A 19503-nucleotide genomic window follows, 5' to 3' on the forward strand; every position below is an offset into this window, starting at 1 on the left:
CTTCAGGTGGTTTACAGCTCCCTAACACTTCATCTAATTTATATCCTCCCACTGAAACTGCTCCACTGTGTCATTTTTTGGTGTCAAGGTGGGTGATTATGTTGTGGTAAAGTTAATTACGTGAACAAAGAAAATGTGTCCAGTTTTTTATGTTGGCAATGAGATGTCCTCAGTCACCAAATCTCAGAATTCCTTAAGTTGGTGTATACAATGTTTATGTAAGCATGGCATTTCTTCTTCTGTGGAGTTCACTTACCCTCCAACTGAGGACATTGCAGTGTACTCTAATGTTCCCAAAAGAACACCTTGTCAACTATTTAAGTAGCTTAAGATGTGTGTCTTTGTATACCTTTCTGTTGAACATTGTAAAAACACATTTTTGGACAAATATATGTATGTACTCAGTATGAAATATATGTACTTAATTTTTATTATAAATACAGAATATCTAAACGCATTGTGCTATTACTTTTAGGCACCATAAATTGAATATAAAGTAATCTACATAAGTTCTGACAGCATTTTGTGGTGCAATATGTTTGATCAAATACATATTTATTTGAAAATGTTATTCAAAACTATTTGCAATACTTTAATTCTTGTAAGATCTTCTCTAATGTCTAAATGCAATGGTGTGGAATGTGCCCATAAATATACATATATATACATATATATATATATATATATATATATATATATATATATATATATATATATATATAAATATATATGTATATATATTTATATATATATATATATATATATATATATATATATATATATATATATATATATATATATACATATATGCATAATATTGGTTTTTGACAGAAATCGAGCAATATATATAGTGGAAAAAAATCTTTATTTAACAAGTAATTCATACAGTTTTAAGTTGTTTCTTTGTCATCTCCTTTGTGAGCTTTTTTCTGTTGTCTCTTGCAAATAGCATTACATTTTGCTTCATGTCCTCAGATTTGTGTGAGCTCACAAAATCTTGAATTGAAAGAAGCAGTTTCCACCATGGTTTTCTCTTCTTCATTCATGACTTTAGATATCTTTGAAGTAATTGTGAGTTTAAGAAGATACAATGCATCTGCCATGAATCTTGCTTCATGGCAGGCTCCTGGTTGGTGAAGAGAGAAGTTAGGAACTTCTCCACCTAGTTAAAATACCACTAACTCATACAGCTCCTTGTAATCACCTCTTGAAAAAGTACCCAGTGAAATAGCTTGCTCTCTAAACTCTAGGGCTGCTCTGGCTGTGGTATGTGGAGGAGAACCAACTTCTAGTTTACTCCAATCAAATTTTACTAAATCATATATATTCAGAGATTCTTTAACATCTTACCATCCTTTTTGCAGTCTTGTGTACAAACCTCTTCTTTGGCCCTTTGTTTTTTCACCTGTCAAAGCCTCCATGAAGTGTGAAATATGGACTTCCAATATATGCCTCCTGCTCATAAACCATAGAAGTGGAACATCTAGACTGGAGGCAAGAATGGCAACAGTTCCAGAAAATATTTCAGTATTTGATGGTGTAGTGTCACAGCATATAGCATAAACTTGATCTGTAATACAATAGTTTCCAAGCATGTAAAGGATAACTTCAACTTGATCACAACCTTTGGAGCTCTTGGCTTGAACCACTCCCAAGAGTATGTCATCTGTATCTTCTATGTCTGGGAAAGTGACACTTACAGCTATTCTTTCAACTGTGACAGTTATGTTCAGCTGTTCTTCTATCAGCTTCACTTGTTTTCCATCAAAATGAAGACAATGTCTCTTTCCTTTCAATGTGTCAAATATGTCCTGCCTTATCTGATCACCTAATCCTTCAATTTGTTCAAACTTTTTTCTATGGACTGTGCTTCTTGATAAGTTGATTTCATCCAGATTCACACCACCTTTTTTACATATAGCTGCTACTATTGAAGTTTGAGGTCTTATGCCAATATTATGTCTTGCAGCAGCTGCAGTTGTGGATTCTATCAGTTCTTCAGGATTGATATGTATGAAAACCTTTGGTTTAGATTTATGTGGGATACTTTCCATATCAAAATCTTCTTCAGAGGATGGTTCATTATCAGATTCAGGGTCAGAATTTTCATACTCGAAAAAATTTTCCTGTTCATGCATTTCTACTGGAGCAAAGTATGTACTGTTCTCTGTTTCTCTGTTTCTTTTATCCTCAACAGTCTCTGATATCTTCGTTCTTTGTTAATCATGGCTTTTTGATAGTTTTTGTCTAATTCTTCTGAAATATATTGTTTCCTTTCACCCTTTTGGTCTTTGTAAAAAAGCAAATCTTCATCTTTTGCATTCTTAGAACGAAGACAGTCAGAAGAGATCTTATCTTCAATATTAGGAACAGAAATATCAAAGAGACAGTTACTTTCCTCAATAAAATCCAATTGCATCTTTTCAAATCTATCTTGACTTGAATCCCAGTTTAAACTGCATAATTTTTTCATCTTTTTATACTTCTGATCTAGCTTTTGAATTTTTTCTCTTTTAGAAGCTCCCTTCAATATGAAATCACCAAAACTAGCTTTTTTCCAGATTTCTATTACAGATGAAGAAATGCATCTTTTACTTGTTGTAGAACAAAGTGCATCTCTACATAGTAAATCAAACCCTATATAAGCTTGTGGACATCCAACCAGTTGCTTGGTTGGTTTGAATCTTGCAGATGTAAAATAAACAAAAAACATGAGCTAGATTTAAAAAAAACACGAGAAAATTCGATTCTTTTGTTATTGTGTCATCTTGTTGACAGGACATACTCCAGATGTCTCAACACATTGCCAACACTTGGAGGTTGATTCTGTGGAAGCTCATTTAGTGGGTACTTAAGAAGGTAAATCAGCCTTCTTGGGTTTGTCTGAATAGAATTCTTCCTCTTTTCTCCACTTGCTTTTCTTTCACACTTAGTTCTTCCTATTTTATCAAAATCTTATTTAATAATACTTAAGCTCATACAAATTAAATGAGGTTAGTAAATATTGTTTCACAGTGATGAAATTTGAAAAGAGTATAACACAAATCTTAAACAAAAAACTTTAAGAATAAACACAGCTCTAATTTGAAATCTCAGCATGCACCAGACTGGATATTGCAAACTGCGTACAATCGTACTGTAAACTGCGTACACTTGCACTATAAACTGTGTACACTTGTATGTGTTGTGTATACAGTAAAAACTGAATGCCTACTCCAATAAGCACAAGAAAATATTAAATGTAATGATCACAAGCTTTCTTACTAGGAATAATATGCATATTGTAACAATTGGAATTTTACAAATATTTATTAAATTTTCAAATTTTTCAATTTTCGCATCTATCACTTTTACAAGTGTAAAATTAACATTTTTTATATTTTTAGTATCAGGACATCAAGTAGAATGGGAAAAACACCAAGTAAAATTTTTTTGAAATTTTGGGACACCCTAATATATATATTATATATACACATAAACTTTTGCTTCACCTCATCACACCATATATTTTTATTTACATCATATATATTTTTATTTGCATCATATACATTTTACATCATATATTTTTTATGGATTTACATAGATTCACATTACAGACTCACATAGATTATCATTACAGATTCACATAGATTCACATCATACATTTTTATAGATTCACATCATATATTTTTTATATACTTAACCACATCATATATATTTTACTCACATCAGTTATATCATATATATTTTTTAATTTTTTTTTAATTTTATTTCGCATCATCTCACATTTATAAAATTTTGTTTCACATCTTCTTATATTTCAGAGTACACTTTTATGTACTACTTGTCTTTTTCCTTCATATTTGAAGCAACTATGAAAGTACATAAAAAATAGTGTGTGAAGAGTTTAAAAGAATTTATTAATGCAACATCATACCGTGGTGTGACCTAACAAAGCCCTATGCTGTAAGTATATGCTGTATGTCCTAATGTAACATGATAAATTTTGTATATTATAAAATAAATATTTTGAGAAAATACTTTTTGTTATTTTAACTAAATGCTTTTGAAGAAACTTTTCAAAAAAAAATTGACTGGGCTGGTGGAGAATTTGGCCAATCAGAGTATTTGTTTTACTGAGATGTAAATAGGTAATATAAGCTGGTGCCATATTGAACATTGCGTTAAAAGTTGTATGGTGAAGAGTTACTTGTTTTATGGTAAAAATCTTGTTGTTAAAAAACTATTTTGATCAATAATGGCACATGAGCGTGGTAAGTTTGGAATTTGCATGTTAAAACAATCGATTTACACGTAAAAACTAATATTTTTACGAAAAATTTGAAATGACTTTCTTTTTTCCTCTTTTTTTACCGTATACAAAAGAAAGTCCTAGCCTTACAAAAATAATTTAATTTTTTGTTTTAGGCCCAAAAAGATCTTACAAGCCATATTCACAACAGGATATGGATGAAGCATTGAATGAAATAAAAAAGAAGACTATGACAATATATGCAGCATCTAAATTTTATAAAATACCCAAGACAATCCTTGTTTTCAATGAACACAAGGTCGATCAAAGAGTCAAATAGGGCGTCCAACAATTTTTGATAAAAGTGTAGAGGTTAAAATTAAAAATTGGCTAATTGATATGGCAAATGTTGGTATGCCAGTCACAAAGAAACTTCTTCTTAAAGGTGCATCTATTTTAGCACATAAAATGAATCTTGACCAAAAAGTAATTGGCACTCGTTGGGCATGCAATTTTTTCAAGAGACATTCAACACTTTCGATTCAAAAGGCTCCAACACTTCCAAAACATAGAACACTTGTTTTCAAACAAGATATTAAAACGTGGTTCCAAAAAATAACAGAGTATATGGATAAAAACGATTTAGTGTCTGTGTTTAAGGATCCCAATCGAATTTGGAATCTTGATGAGTCATCTTTTGATCTGTGTCCATCTATTAAAAATGCAATTGGACAAAAAAACAAACGATTGTATAACATCACTGCAAATAGTGATAAAGCAAGTTTCTCAGTTATGATAACAGTAAATGCAAGTAATTTATTCACACCACCTTTGGTTTTGTATCCATATGAAAGGGGAATTCCACCAGAAATTGCAGCTGAATTTCCTAAAGATTGGGTTATGGGTAAATCAGCCAAAGGTTACCAGATGTCCCAAACATTTTGAAATTATATATCTGGACCTTTCATTGATTTTTTAAGGAAAAATAGTGTCCTATTGCCAATAATTCTTTTTTTAGATGGCCAGAAATCACATTTGACCTTAGATTTGGGACAATTTTGCAGAGAAAATGGTATTGTCATCATTTGTTTGCCACCTAATTGCACCCATTTTGCACAACCATTGGACCGAGTTTATTTTTATGTTGCAAAAGATATTTGGACCGACATAGTTACAGAATGGAGAATGAAAAACCTTGGAGTTGCTCTACCAAAAAAGACATTTGTGCCCCTGCTCCAGACTGCAATTGCTAAAACACAGGAAAATCTAACTTTAATATCAAATGGATTTAAATGCTAGGGTTTGTGTCCATTTTTACTAGAAAATTTGGATCTTACAAAAGTCCCGTTAAGTGTACAAAATGAAGTTCAAAGGGATCTCATAGAATCTGCTGAAACTCCGGTTATAGCCGAACTTTTAAGTCCAATCGATAAAGCCAAAAATGATTTAGAAACAGATATGACACATGGCCAACTAAAATCTTTTAGAGCCCATCATAATCTTATGTATTGGACAGGTGCAATAGAACAAGAAGCCTTATTTTATTACTGGCAGAAGAAAATGGATAATATAGAGGGTGTTGATCCCACAACTCAAGAAAAGAACATGGTTCTAGAAACGCCATTAGAGGAAATTTTAGTAAGTAATGAGAACTTAACACAACTAGAATCAATAATTGAATATAATGAGACAGCTTTAGCACCAGTTCAAGGACTTTTGCAAGCAAATGACAATGTTTTCGAGTCAATATTTGTTAGTCCAGAAGAATTTCAGCGTAAAAAAGTACGAAAACAAGCAACAAAAGTTTCATCAGTCATTACATCTGACGAATATATTGTTAGTTTAGAGGAGAAAAAGAGAGCTAACGAAGAATTAGAAAGACAGAGAATTGAGAAAAAGCAAGAAAGAGAAAAAAAGCTGAAAAAGAGTCTGAGAAACAGGAAAGAAAGCGAATTTGGCTAGAAAATTTGAAGGAAAAACAAGAAAAAGCAGCTAAAAAGTCTAAAACTAAGTAAAATTGTACATAGAATAATGGAAAGGAATTTTTAATTTTATATTATGTGTAGAATTAATAAATCTCTAACAGAAAATGCTATTAGTGTATTAGTCATTTTAATATTCAAGAAATATATAATACTAAACATAAGGACTTTCTTTTTTACTTATTAGGACTTTCTTTCATTCCAATCAAAATTATAGTACTTTCTTTTTGTCATCACCTCAAACTACATTACAGCAAAAGTTAAGACTTTTTTGAATGTATTTGAAAATTTAACTATTGTTCTACAATATTATCAAAAAGCAAGAATTCGAATTCATTATTTATTAGTATTAATTCGCTCTTATAAATTGAGATATTTATAACTAGGACTTTCTTACGTCACACCACGGTAATATAGGTATATTAAAAATAAAATTAGTTTTTATACCTTTCTTCTTTTGTTTTATTAATTTTTACAATCAATATTTTTTTTAATGCCTTTAAACAAAGTATAAGAAAAAAAAAATCTAAAATCAATTAATAAAACAGATAATTTTATAATAAAAATAGGACTAGGACTGAGTAAAAAGGACAAGGACTAGGACTGAGTAAAAAGCAGTAAGCAATTTCAATAAGTGCTTCTATTTTTTAATTTTTTTACTTAATTTTTTTTTTCTCTAACATTTTAGAATACAACCCTTGTTCTATTTTGAAGTAATCGAATAGCCCTACTCTGTCTAAAATTGGGCTTCAAATCTACCACTTCAAATCTAACAGTTCAAATCTAGCAGTTCAAATAGTCAATTTTTTACTTTTTAAATATTTTTACTTTAAACTATAATCTTCAAAAACTTTAAAAAACATTTAAATTAATATATTAAAAATCATAACAAAATTTTGACTGCAAAAAAAATAAGCAAAAATATAAAAAATTAAAAGTTTAATGGTCTGCAATGTTGAATTAAAATCTCAATTGCTGTTACTTTTGTTGTTTCATTTGTTGTAATTCTAGCATCAGCATCCTCTATTGATTTAAGGGAAATAACTCTTTGTTTACTTAGCAATTAACAACACATTTATAAAATACTATATCAAACAATTTTAGACTGAAGAGAATATTTCTCAAAACATAGAAGATTTGTTGAAAATTGGAAAAAGATCACTATGGAAACTATATAGATTAAAGGATACTAGTCTATGTGTATGTCCCCTTTGCTGTATGCAGAAAAATCAATCTTTCTGAGTTTATTGAGGATTTTAGTAAAGTGCCTGAGTCCTCAGATGTGAATAATGCATCTTTTTGCACATATTGCTGGCAAAGAGTAGGTAAAGGTATCAGACACCCTTGCACAAAATCTGCCATAGTGCAAAAGCTACAAGAACTCATTCTTTCTCAAGACTCAAAAACCTCCCAACAAGTTATTTCCTCTGTACTAAAAGATATGCATAAGACAACTGACAATAAAGAATCTGCTTCATGTCCTGCTGCCTTGTAGGATACACCTTTTTAGGCAAAGGCTAGGAGATGTCAACTCCGATTTAAAACACCCCCTGCCTTGGGGCTCTTGGTTGAGTAAAGGCTAGAGATGGTGTCTCGATAAAAATACTCATCTTGGGCAGATGTTAAATGCACCCAGCTACTGTCTTGTAGAAGGCCTCCTAGGCAAAGACTTAAGGGGTAAACAGATTCTATCTGTTGACCAGCCTCGCACCCCTTCTTCATCTATTAGGCTGGCGCAGATGTATTTTTAATACATTGTTTCCAGTTTAGGATGTTGAATGCTGGATCTTCTTGACTCAATGCATGGGTTTGCTTGTGTCACTGTTTTTATGACTAAGCAACTCATTCTATTATCTCCTTATGAGGGTACAGCTCTAAAACTCAGTTTTATGGTTCTGAGGCCGGCTGGTAGTCAGGTTTCCCGAACTCTGTGGTAGCTCTCAGAGAGGCTGATTCCATCACCAGCTGAAAAATATCAAAGTATTAACAGTGCCATGTTGCGCATGGATGCTGTCCCTGTTTGTACTTTTGGTGTGCATTGCGGAGGCCACATTTGGACCCTTTTGTTACGGCTTAGGGTTTATTAGTAGTAATGAGGCAATTACTTGGGCTATTAAACGGTGTTCTGAGTAATATCTATGCTTTGAGTCAAGTTCTTCAATCTAATTTAAAAATGAATAAAGTACCAAAAACTATAAAACACAAAAAACCATCATCATCACCAAGTCCTCTAAACCTATCATTCACTAATATTCGTGGTCTTCGAAGTAACTTTTCTTCTGTTGAGTCTTATCTCTTGCAAAGTTCACCAGACCTACTTGCTCTTTGTGAGACTAATTTGAGTTCAGCTGTCTCATCTTGTGATCTTAGTGTTGATGGTTATCTTCCTCTGATTCGTAAAGACTCCAATAGTCACATGCTTGGCCTGGGCATTTACATTTGTAAGAATTCACCTGTTTGTCGTGAAACTATGTTTGAATCCACAGACTATTCTTTCATGTGCTTTTGTTTAGCACCACTTCACTCTATTGCCTTTCTCTTTGTTCTATATCGCTCTCCTTCATCTCAAGACTGCACTCTTTTTGATGTTATTTCTGATCATATTGACCAAGCCCTCTCTCTTTATCCATCAGCTAATATAGTTGTTGTCGGTGACTTTAATGCTCACCACTCTGAATGGCTTGGCTCTAGTGTCAGTGACTCTGCAGGCATTAAAGCCCACAACTTTTGCCTTTCTCAATCCCTAACTCAAATAGTCAACTTTCCAACTCGCTTTCCTGACAACCCTAATCATTTACCTTCTCTACTCGACTTATGTCTTGTTTCTGATCCTAGTCAGTGCTCAGTTTCTCCGCATTCACCCTTAGGTTCTTCTGATCACAGTTTGATCTCTCTAAAACTAATATCTCATTCTTCTTCATCACCTGAATCCCCCTATTACCGAACCTCTTTCAACTACAGTAAAGCTGACTGGGATTCTTTCCGTGACTTTCTTCGTGATGGCCCTTGGGTAGAAATCTTTCAACTTCCTGTCGACAAATGTGCTTCTTACATAACTTCGTGGATTCAGGCTGGCATGGAATCTTTTATTCCCTCTCGACGATTCCAGGTCAAGCCTCACTCTGCTCCATGGTTTTCCTCACACTGTGCTGCTGTGATTGCCAATCGAAACCGTTACTTCCATATTTATCAGCAAAACAATTCTCCAGAAAACAGACGTCTGTTTATTACTGCTAGAAACAACTGTAAAAAGGTTTTGTCTAACGCCAAAACCCGCTATTCTCAGGTCATGAAATCTCGTATCTCATCTCAAAAATTAGGCTCTCGTGACTTCTGGAGAATCTTTAATAATATCAATAATAAGGGCAAATCTATAATTCCACCTCTCATGTATGGTTCAGACTTTGTCACCTCACCTAAAGACAAAGCCGAACTGTTTGCTAAAAACTTTTCATCAATATCATCTCTTGATTCCACTAATTGCGTTCTACCTGATATTGCCAACAAACAGGTTGATCCATTGCTTGACATTCATATCACTCCAGCATCTGTATCTAAAGTGATTTCCTGCCTAGACTCTTCTACAGCTTGTGGCCCAGACAACATATCTGTTATTGTCTTGCAGAAGTGTTCTCCGGAGCTGTCGCCTATACTCTCAAAACTATTCAACAAGTGCTTATCAGAGTCTTGTTTTCCAGCCTGCTGGAAAGCCGCATCTGTTATCCCTATCTTCAAAAATTCTGGAGAGCGATCTGATTCGTCTAACTACCGTCCCATAAGTCTTCTTACTATCATAAGCAAGGTTTTTGAATCTTTAATTAACAAACACTTAGTTTCTCATCTTGAATCTAATAACTTACTTTCTGACCATCAATATGGGTTTCGATCTTCTCGTTCTACAGCTGATTTGCTAACAGTAATAACTGACAGGTTTTATCGTGCATTAGATGAAGGTGGAGAGGTTAAGGCCATCGCTCTTGACATTTCAAAAGCGTTTGATAAAGTTTGGCATGCTGGTCTTCTCCATAAGCTTTCTTCTTATGGTGTATCCGGCAACATCTTTAAGATCATTGAATTCTTCCTTTTCAACCGTAGCATAAAAGTTGTCCTCGATGGACAACACTCTTCTTCTTATTCTGTAACTTCAGGGGTTCCTCAAGGTTCTATCCTTGGCCCTATACTCTTTTTAATTTACATCAATGATCTTCCAGATATTCTCACATCTAAGGTGGCATTGTTTGCTGATGATACTACCATTTATTCTTGTCGTGATAAGAAACCAACACCCTCTGATTGCTTGAAGGGGGCATTTGAGCTTGAAAAGGATCTCACTTCTGCTACAGCATGGGGCTCACAGTGGCTGGTGAACTTTAATTCAGATAAAACTCAATTTTTTTCAGCCAATCGTTATCGCAATAATTTAGATCTTCCTATATTTATGAACGGTGATGTACTCGATGAGTCACCTACTCTTCATCTTCTAGGATTAACTCTTACTTCCAATCTTTCTTGGAAACCATATATCAAATCAGTTGCAAAATTAGTATCTGCTAAGGTTGCATCTCTTTATCGAGCTTGCCACTTTCTTACTCTGGATTCTATTCTCTATCTCTATAAATCTCAAATCCGGCCTTGTATGGAATACTGTTGCCATATCTGGGGTGGATCTTCTAATGATGTCCTTTCTCTTTTAGACAAGGTGCAAAAACGCATTGTAAACATAGTTGGACCTGCTCTTGCAGCCAACTTCCAACCATTATCACATCGTCGTAATGTTGCTTCTCTTTCTCTTTTCTACAAATACTATCATGGGCACTGCTCTAAAGAGCTAGCGTCTCTTGTGCCATCTACTAAAATTCATTCTCGTGTTACTCGTCATTCAATTAAGTGTCATCCTTTTTCTGTGACTGTTCCTAAGTGCTCCAAAAACGCTTATTCTTCTAGTTTTTTTCCTCGAACATCAGTTCTTTGGAATTTGCTTCCTTCATCTTGCTTTCCTGATTCATATAATTTGCAATCTTTTAAATTGTCTGTCAATCGTTATCTTGCTCTACAACCTTCATCTTTTCTCTTACAGTAACTTCCAACTTTAATTAGTGGCTGCTTGCAGCCTTGTTGGAAGCGAAGATGTTTAAAAAAAAAAAAAAAAAAAAAGAATTAAATGTTGCAACTGGTAATTGTGTATTTATACTTTTCTATCTATCTATATTTATTATTAATTTTATAATAATAAATATAAATACGTATATATCAAAGTCAAATATAAGTGAATAAAACATTTATTTTAGGAAATACATAATTTGTAGGTGGTAAAGCTCTTCATGTTACTCTCTACTCTGAAGATGTGCATAAACCTATTTTAGAAATATCTTTAGATAAATTATTTACTATAAAAAAAATGATCTTCCCATGTCAGCAATGGATTGTATAATGACTGAGATAAGTAAAGATTTGGGTCGTGGATTTAACAGTAGGGTACATGAACTTAATTTTGCATATATTTACATTACTTACATATTTATAAATAATTCTTGTATTATTTGCTAGGTATCAAACCTAATGCCTCAAAAAGTATTAAGGACAAATCTTTCCAGTTAAATAAATTTTATGAAGTAGTTTCATGCAGTTTTCAACAAACACACAATAATGGAAACTGCAAGGTTTTAGATACAATTCAGAAAGATGTTATATTTGTTCCTGGAGAACTAATAAAAGAAATTTGTGAACACAGAAAACTTAATCCTGACAATTGCTTTATAAGAGTTGGTATTGATGGGGGTCAAGGTTCACTGAAAGTCATAATGAACATCTTCAACCCAGAAGAGCTACAATCAGAGAAAAGAAACATGAAAAGTACAGGGGTCAATACAGTTTAAAAAGATGACAAAAATGGAAAGTTGAAGACTTTTCATAGTTTGACTAATTGGCATCGGAAATTTATTGAGGAACTTTATAAGCACATGAAAAGCTATAAAAATGTTGTTTGACCATGCTTATTTGAGGAGTCTGGAGAAAATCTTGTTATTGATCTAGTTCTGCCTCCTGAATTACATTTGTATGAACATATTGTTACACAAATAACAGATGTTCTGATGGCTGAAGACTCAACTAAAAAGTTCTTAATCAGTAAAACTGTAACAAGGCGCGGTTACAATGGAGGAGGATTTGATGGACCTAACTGTCAAAAAGTACTTTCTTGCTTGGATAAACTTATGGCTATAGCTCCTCTCCTGATGATACCTTGTATTGAGACTTTAAAGAAATTCAAAAAGGGTACGTAATTAATTAATTCTTTTTCACCTATAGTTTATACTATACTTATAAGTTTTTATAAACATAATTTTTTTTAAATTGTTCATTTTAGTGACAGAGTGATGTTTTGGAATAAAGCTTTCCCTTAAATTCATCAAAGATATTCAGGAATTTGACTCAGAAATGTGCAACTTGCATCAGTATCTGATAGAATACATGATACACAAGATTTGCCTAGGTTGGAAATTTCACATCATACAGTCACACCTCATCATGCTTCTAGAAAGAAAAAACAAATACGATAAAATTCAATGGGATTCTGTTTGCAGTGAGGAGATGTATGTTTCTGAAGATGGTAAATGTAATCAAATAAATTTCTTGACCACTTAATTGTATTATGAAACTGACATTTGTTTCGATGATGTGTTGTCTTCTTTGAACTGAATATTGGCATTATTTAATTTTTTTTTTATAGGTGGGGTTGCCTTTGAAAATTAAAAAAAAAAAAACAATAAGTCATGTAAACAGGGTTCGAATTGTGATTGGCAGATGGTGTTGCAAAATGTTATGGGTAAATTCAACCACTTAATTATTAAATCAGACCATTAAAATTTTAATAATAATCTATTTTCTTACTTAAACTAAATATTAACAAACAACGTTATAGTTTTCATTATTATATTGCACATGATGCAGCCTCTCACACTGATGGTGTAGAAAACGATGGGGCAATAAAAAATTATTTTAATTATCATGAGCATTAAAAAAAATTTATGAATTTCTTTTCTAGTACACTATATTCTCTTTAAACCGAATGTTGATGTGACAACATAATCTTATTATTTTCTTTTACAAATGATGTAGCCTCTATCAAAGGAAAAAACCTTTATCAAATGCTTTAGAAATATCAAGAGCGATAACCTTAACCTCTCCACATCTATCTAATGCACAATAAAACCTATCATTTATTACTGTTAACAGATCAGCAGTAGAACAAGAAGATCAAAATCCATCCAGCAGTAGAACAAGAAAATCAAATCCATTGATGATCAGAAAGTAAGTAATTAAATTCAAGATGAGAGATTAAGTGTTTGTTAATTAAAGACTTAAAAACCTTGCTTATGATAGAAAGAAGACTAATGGGACAGTAGTTAGATGAGTCAGATCACTCTCCAGAGTTTTTGAAGATAGGGATAACATATGCCACTTTCCAGCAGGTTGGAAAACAAGACTCTGATAGGCACTTGTTAAATAGTTTTGAAAGTATAGACGGCTTCTATATATATCACTTCTGCAAGAGTATAACAGGTATGTTGTCTGGACCACAAGCTGTAGCAGAGCCTAAGTAGAAAATCACTTTAGATATAGAAGCTGAAGTGATATGAATGTCAAGCAATGAATCAACCTGTTTATTAACTATATCAGGTAAAATAGATTAGTAGAATCAGGAGATTAGATTGATGAAAAGCTCTTAGCAAACAATTCAGCTTTGTTTTTAGGTGAGGTAACAAAATCTGAACCTAAAACAAAATCTAGATACAGAAGCAACAATTACAATTGGAAATTTCAAACACATAATGAGGAGAAAACCATGCAGAAGAGTGAATCTTGATTTGAAATTGTGGAGAGGAAATAAAAGACTCTATGCTAGCCTGAAGCCAAGAAGTTATAAAAGAAGCACATTTTTCAGCAGTAAGACGAAAGATTTCTACCTAAAGGCAATCACAAAGAAAATTACAGAAAGAGTCCCAGTCAGCTTTAAGGTAGTTGTAAGAGGTATGATGATAGGAGGATTCTGGTGATAAAGAATGAGATAATTGTTTTAGAGAGATCAAGCCATGATCAGAAGCATCTAAGGGTGAATGTGGAGAAACTGAGCACTGACTAGGATCAGAAACAAGACATAAGTCAGGTTGAGCTTTGGATTGTCTGGAAAATGAGTTGGAAAATTGACTATTTGTGTTAGAGATTAAGAAAAGCAAAAGTTCTGGGCCTTAACACCTGCAAAGTCACTGATACTACAGCCAAGTCATTCAGTGTGATGAGTATTAAAGTCACCAACAATAACAATATTGGCTGAAGGATAAAGAGAAAGGGCTTGGTCAAATTGATCAGAAATAATATAGAAAAGAGTGCAGTCTTGAGATGAAGGAGAGTAATATAGAACAAAGACAAAGGTGATAGAGTGAAGTGTTGCTAAAAAAAACACATAAAAGAATAGTTTTTTGATTCGAACCAATCCAAACAAATAGGTGAATTCTTACAAATGTAATTACCCAGGCCAAGTATCTGACTATTGGAGTCTTTATGAATTAAAGGAAGATAAGCATCAACATTAAGATTACAAGATGAGACAGCTGAGACAACTCAAATTGGTCTCACAAAGAGCAGATAGACTTGGTGAACTTTGCAAGAGATGTGACTAAACAGAAGAAAAGTTACTTCAAAGACCACCAATATTAATGAATGATAGAATTAGAGAAATAAAGTGTTCCAAATAAGAAGCAAGTGTTCTAATTAAGGCAACTCTCCTCTATAACAAAAACATGAACCCCTCTCTCCCCTATAACAAAATTATCACCCATCAACGGCGACTACATTTGAGGGAATTTTTAAGAAATAGATTTGCAGATCAGTAGCAAATCTAGAAAACAAACTTGTTTCTGAGCTTTTTTGAGTGATTTTTGACTGTCTTTATATACTTATAATGCAAGCACTTATTCTTATCAGACTGCATAAACAAAAACAAAAAAATCTCCTTGTTGTCACTGGCCTGTGATCATAAATCAAATTTTGTTCTAAATTTAGTAGTTTTTTCATAGCTTTTAGACATAAGTAATTAAAATGTAACACTTGAAAACTGAGAACAAAAATTGTAAGAATGTAATTAGTATCAGGGAGAATTTTGCAGTAATTTATTAAACAATGTCACAGGGTTTAGTACACCAAGCACAAACTCTTAATAAATAATAGACTGAACTTCTGAAAAATTAAAAAAAAGTGAACACAGTTATTTACCCGATCCCAATGAAGATAATCTTTAATTTTTTCATCAAGTTTTGAGTTACCAGATTCTATAGAATTCATCAAACTTTCATCTGCTAATGTAGTTGCTCGCGGATCCATTTTTTTTTTCCTAATCTTTATGAAAAAAATTAAATATATTAAATTTAAGCTAATACAGACAGTAATAGTATAAAGGTGAGTGATTTCTATAGCCATACTGTCACTGACAAATGTCACTGGCAGCATTACTGTATGTCGAGTTTGAACCTATTAAAATAACAAATATTAGTTTTGCCAAATATATATTTTTCTATAGACAAATGGAATTCATCGGAGTTTTAAGCCATTAATTTTGAAAGTTTGCATATTTTTATTTAAATTTGAATTACGCTAGTTTAAAGTTTCTATTTAGCTTTTTTATTTACAAGTTGCGCAAATCTCTTTCACTTTCAAAATATTTTATGATAGGTAGATGATAAAATCAAAACCCATTTCGACGTTTGAGAAATTTCGTGTAAATTGATATTATATTATCGTATGCAGTGCCGGTTTTAGCACTACCAGCGCCCTGGGCGAGATTTCTTCGGCACCCCTAGCTCAATTTAACCCCATTCAAAAAAAAGGCAAAGGGTAAAATAACCAATTAGTTTCGCCCCTTTATATTCGGCGCCCTGGGCCATCGCCCAACCAGGCCCTACCCTAACGCCGCCACTGATCGTATGTATCAGTAGAAAATTATAAATGTATACTTGTATTTTACATTACGCAGTTATTTAAAATAATTAGCATTTATCAGGTCATCAACTTATATAAATTTCAAACGTCGGAATAGGTTTTTGATTTGACGACATCTACATTTATATTAACGGAAATATTAACCGGTACTAATTTTCCGGACCCGGAAAATTAGTACCGAATAATATTTTTTTTTTTTCAACTTAGCTGCAAGTAACCACTATTAAGTTGGGGGCTTAATAGAAGAAAAACATGAAGATGGAAGAGAGTTCGAAAGGGTTGAAGTGCGGGGGAAAAAGCTAGACAAATAAAAATTTTTAGAGCATGCAGGGACAGATACAGTGAAAGATTGAAGAGTCATGTGAGAATGAGTTTTAGTAAGTGGAACGAGAGATGATAGCTCCTTTAAGCAGCGATCATGGTAGTAATTTTAGAAAAAAGAAAGGGACGCAACTTTACGACTATGGGAAAGAGCTCAAGCTTGGAAGATAGAGCGGGTCCAACTATGTTTACAATACTTTTTTTTGGCCTTGTTTAGAAGAAAAAGAGCATTATTAGAAGAACCAGCCCAAATATCACTACAGTATTTCATACAAAGCCGAATAAGAGATTTGTAGAGATAGAGAATGGAATCAGGAGTAAGAAAATAGCAAGCACGATAGAAGAGAGAAGCATCCTTAGACAGAGAGAAGCAACCTTAGACAGAGAGAAGCAAACTTAACAGACACTAATTTTGCAATTGATTGTATATATGGTTTCCATGAGAGGTCAGTAGTAAAAGATAATCCACGAAGACGTAAAGAAGAGGACTTAGTAAGAAAGTTGCTATTCATCAATAAAGGAATATCGACAGCATTACGATAGTTGTTTGCAATAAATAATTGATTTTTGTCTGAGTTAAAGTTCACAAACCACTTCAAACCTCAATCTGTTACAGAATTGAAATCGGATTCAAGATTGACAAGACTTTTTGTCAAACAAGAGTATAAAGTTAAATCATTAGCAAATATAGCTACTTTAGATGTGAGGTGTCAGGAAGATCGTTAATGTAGTTAAGAAACAAAACAAGATCAAAGATAGAACCTTGAGATATCTCAGAACTTACTGGAAATGAAGAAGAGTGTTGGTCTTTGATGGATAACTTTAATAAAGCGATTAGAAAGAAATGATTAGATAAATTCAAAAACATAACCAGTTTTCTCCATATGAAGCAAGCTAAAAACAGCTTTGCTAATTGATAACATCATAACAAAAGATATTTTTAATGAATCTGTAAGAAAGGGTATTGTTAAAAGTGATATCTCCGATCATTCCTTTATTTTTTTCTCTATAAATTTAGAACCAAATGAAATACCAATTGGCAAACAAATCTTTTTTAAACGCATCTACATCGAAGCAAATTTATCATCGTTTTGAGAGCAACTTTTGTTGCTTCGTTGGAAAGATATAAACACTTCATCTGACGTTAACTTAGCTTACAACTAATTCCTAAAATCTTTTTATGAAATATATGATGCTGACTTTCCCAAACGTAAAATAAATCTAAAACCGAAAAATGTAAAATCACCATCGATTACGAACAGTCTAAGAAAATCTTCAAAAGTCAAACAAAAGTTATACATTAAATATTTAAAAGCTAAGACAATTGAAAGTAAAACCATCTACAAGAATTGTGCGAAAGTTTTTGAAAGACTTAAAAAGAATCTAAAAAAAAAAAAATACTATTTTAATTTACTTAAGCAAAACGAAAACCATTCCAAATGCACATGGCAAATTCTAAAAGAAATTATTTGCATTTTAATAAGTTAATAATATCAAATTTAGCATTTGTATGCGCCAGTAATACAATAATGGAATTGAAAGATTGTTGTGCTATTTGTCAATACACTATGAATAGTAAGTTATTAAATTGAATCCGTGCAAGCATTTACTTCGCCAAATTTGTTTACAACCACTTCTGGAACAACCAGAACCACCTTGTCCAATTTGTAGACATGAAATACATACAACTGAACAAGTTGAAAGAAAGCATTATGTTTTATCTTCATCGAATGATAGAAGAAGAGTAGTTGAATGTGCTGAGCAAAACAACGATTGGGTAACTCTTGCGCAAACTTTAGATGTAAAATATAAGACAGCATACAATTGGGTCCGCAGCGGAAATTTAAATTTTATTGGAAGAGGTGGTTTTAAATCAAAAAAATAAACCAATGATCAAATCGAAGAAACACTAACATGGATTGAAAGTGACTGTCAGTTGACATTGGTGGCCATTAAAACAAGGGTATTAAGACAATTTAATATTAACGTCAGCACAACCACAATTGCCAATTACCTCGAAGGTAGACTATTTTCATTTAAAAAAGTGCACAAGGAGCCTACTACAATGAATAGTAATGAAAACAAACAAAATAGAGCTGAATATATTGTGAACATTAACGAACACATCACAAATGGTCATCAGATAGTTTGGTTGGATGAAACAAATTTTAATCTTTTTTGTAGAAAAATGCAAGGACGTACCAAACAGGGGAAAAGGACAATAATGAAAATACCTTCTTCAAAAGGTGAAAACATACATTTGATTGCAGCTATATCAACAACAAATGTCATCATGATGGAAACTCGCAGAGGATCATTTAAAGCAGGTTCTTGAAACGAGTGGATAATGGCTTTGTTTAACCAGTGGGTTACATCCGGGAATCGTTTAGAAGATTTGGTCGTTGTAACAGACAATGCTCCATGTCACGCTCGTTTGGAAAGAGTGTTTGCAACCCTACAGCCCAATGTTAAACCCAGTGGGAAAGTTTTGATTGACGGCCAGTAGGATTTTTTCAGTTACCGCCTGAACCTCAAATGCCTTTTTCACGAGTTTTTATATTTTATTGATATTATATTATCATTTCCAGCATTAAATTACAAAGTATATTAGGACTACAAAATTTAAAATACAAAGAACTTTGTATTCATTATACTTTTCTCAATTACAACTTACGATCTAAATTACATCTTACGTTTCTCAATTACAAATTTCATTTTCCAAATTACATCTTACGTTACTTAATTACAACTTTCATCTTCTCAATTACATCTTACGTTTCTTAATTACAACTTTCAAGTTCTCAATTACATCTTGAAAAGGTGTAGAAATGTAATTTGGTTCAACCCTCTGCGTAGCAAAAATGTTTCCACTAACATTGGAAAAGTGTTTTTAAAATTAGCCGATAAGTATTTCCCGCTCTCTGATAAATTACATAAAATTTTTAATCGAAATACAATTAAAGTTAGCTATAGTTG

General features: G+C 32.7%; 1 protein-coding gene across 1 annotated transcript in view; it reads right to left on the reverse strand.

Moving 5' to 3' along the window:
* LOC100199039 (phosphopentomutase) overlaps positions 1 to 15615 on the reverse strand; it is a 77514-nt gene extending 61899 nt beyond the window's left edge. The window contains exon 1 of the mRNA XM_065813223.1: positions 15484 to 15615. Within this exon, the coding sequence (XP_065669295.1) occupies positions 15484 to 15591 (108 nt within the window). The 5' untranslated portion in view covers positions 15592 to 15615. The remainder of the gene's footprint in view (positions 1 to 15483) is intronic.
* Positions 15616 to 19503: the final 3888 nt, after the last annotated feature.

The sequence above is a fragment of the Hydra vulgaris genome, chromosome 12, assembly GCF_038396675.1.
Source record: "Hydra vulgaris chromosome 12, alternate assembly HydraT2T_AEP".
In the NCBI taxonomy this organism is placed as follows: Eukaryota; Metazoa; Cnidaria; class Hydrozoa; order Anthoathecata; family Hydridae; genus Hydra; species Hydra vulgaris.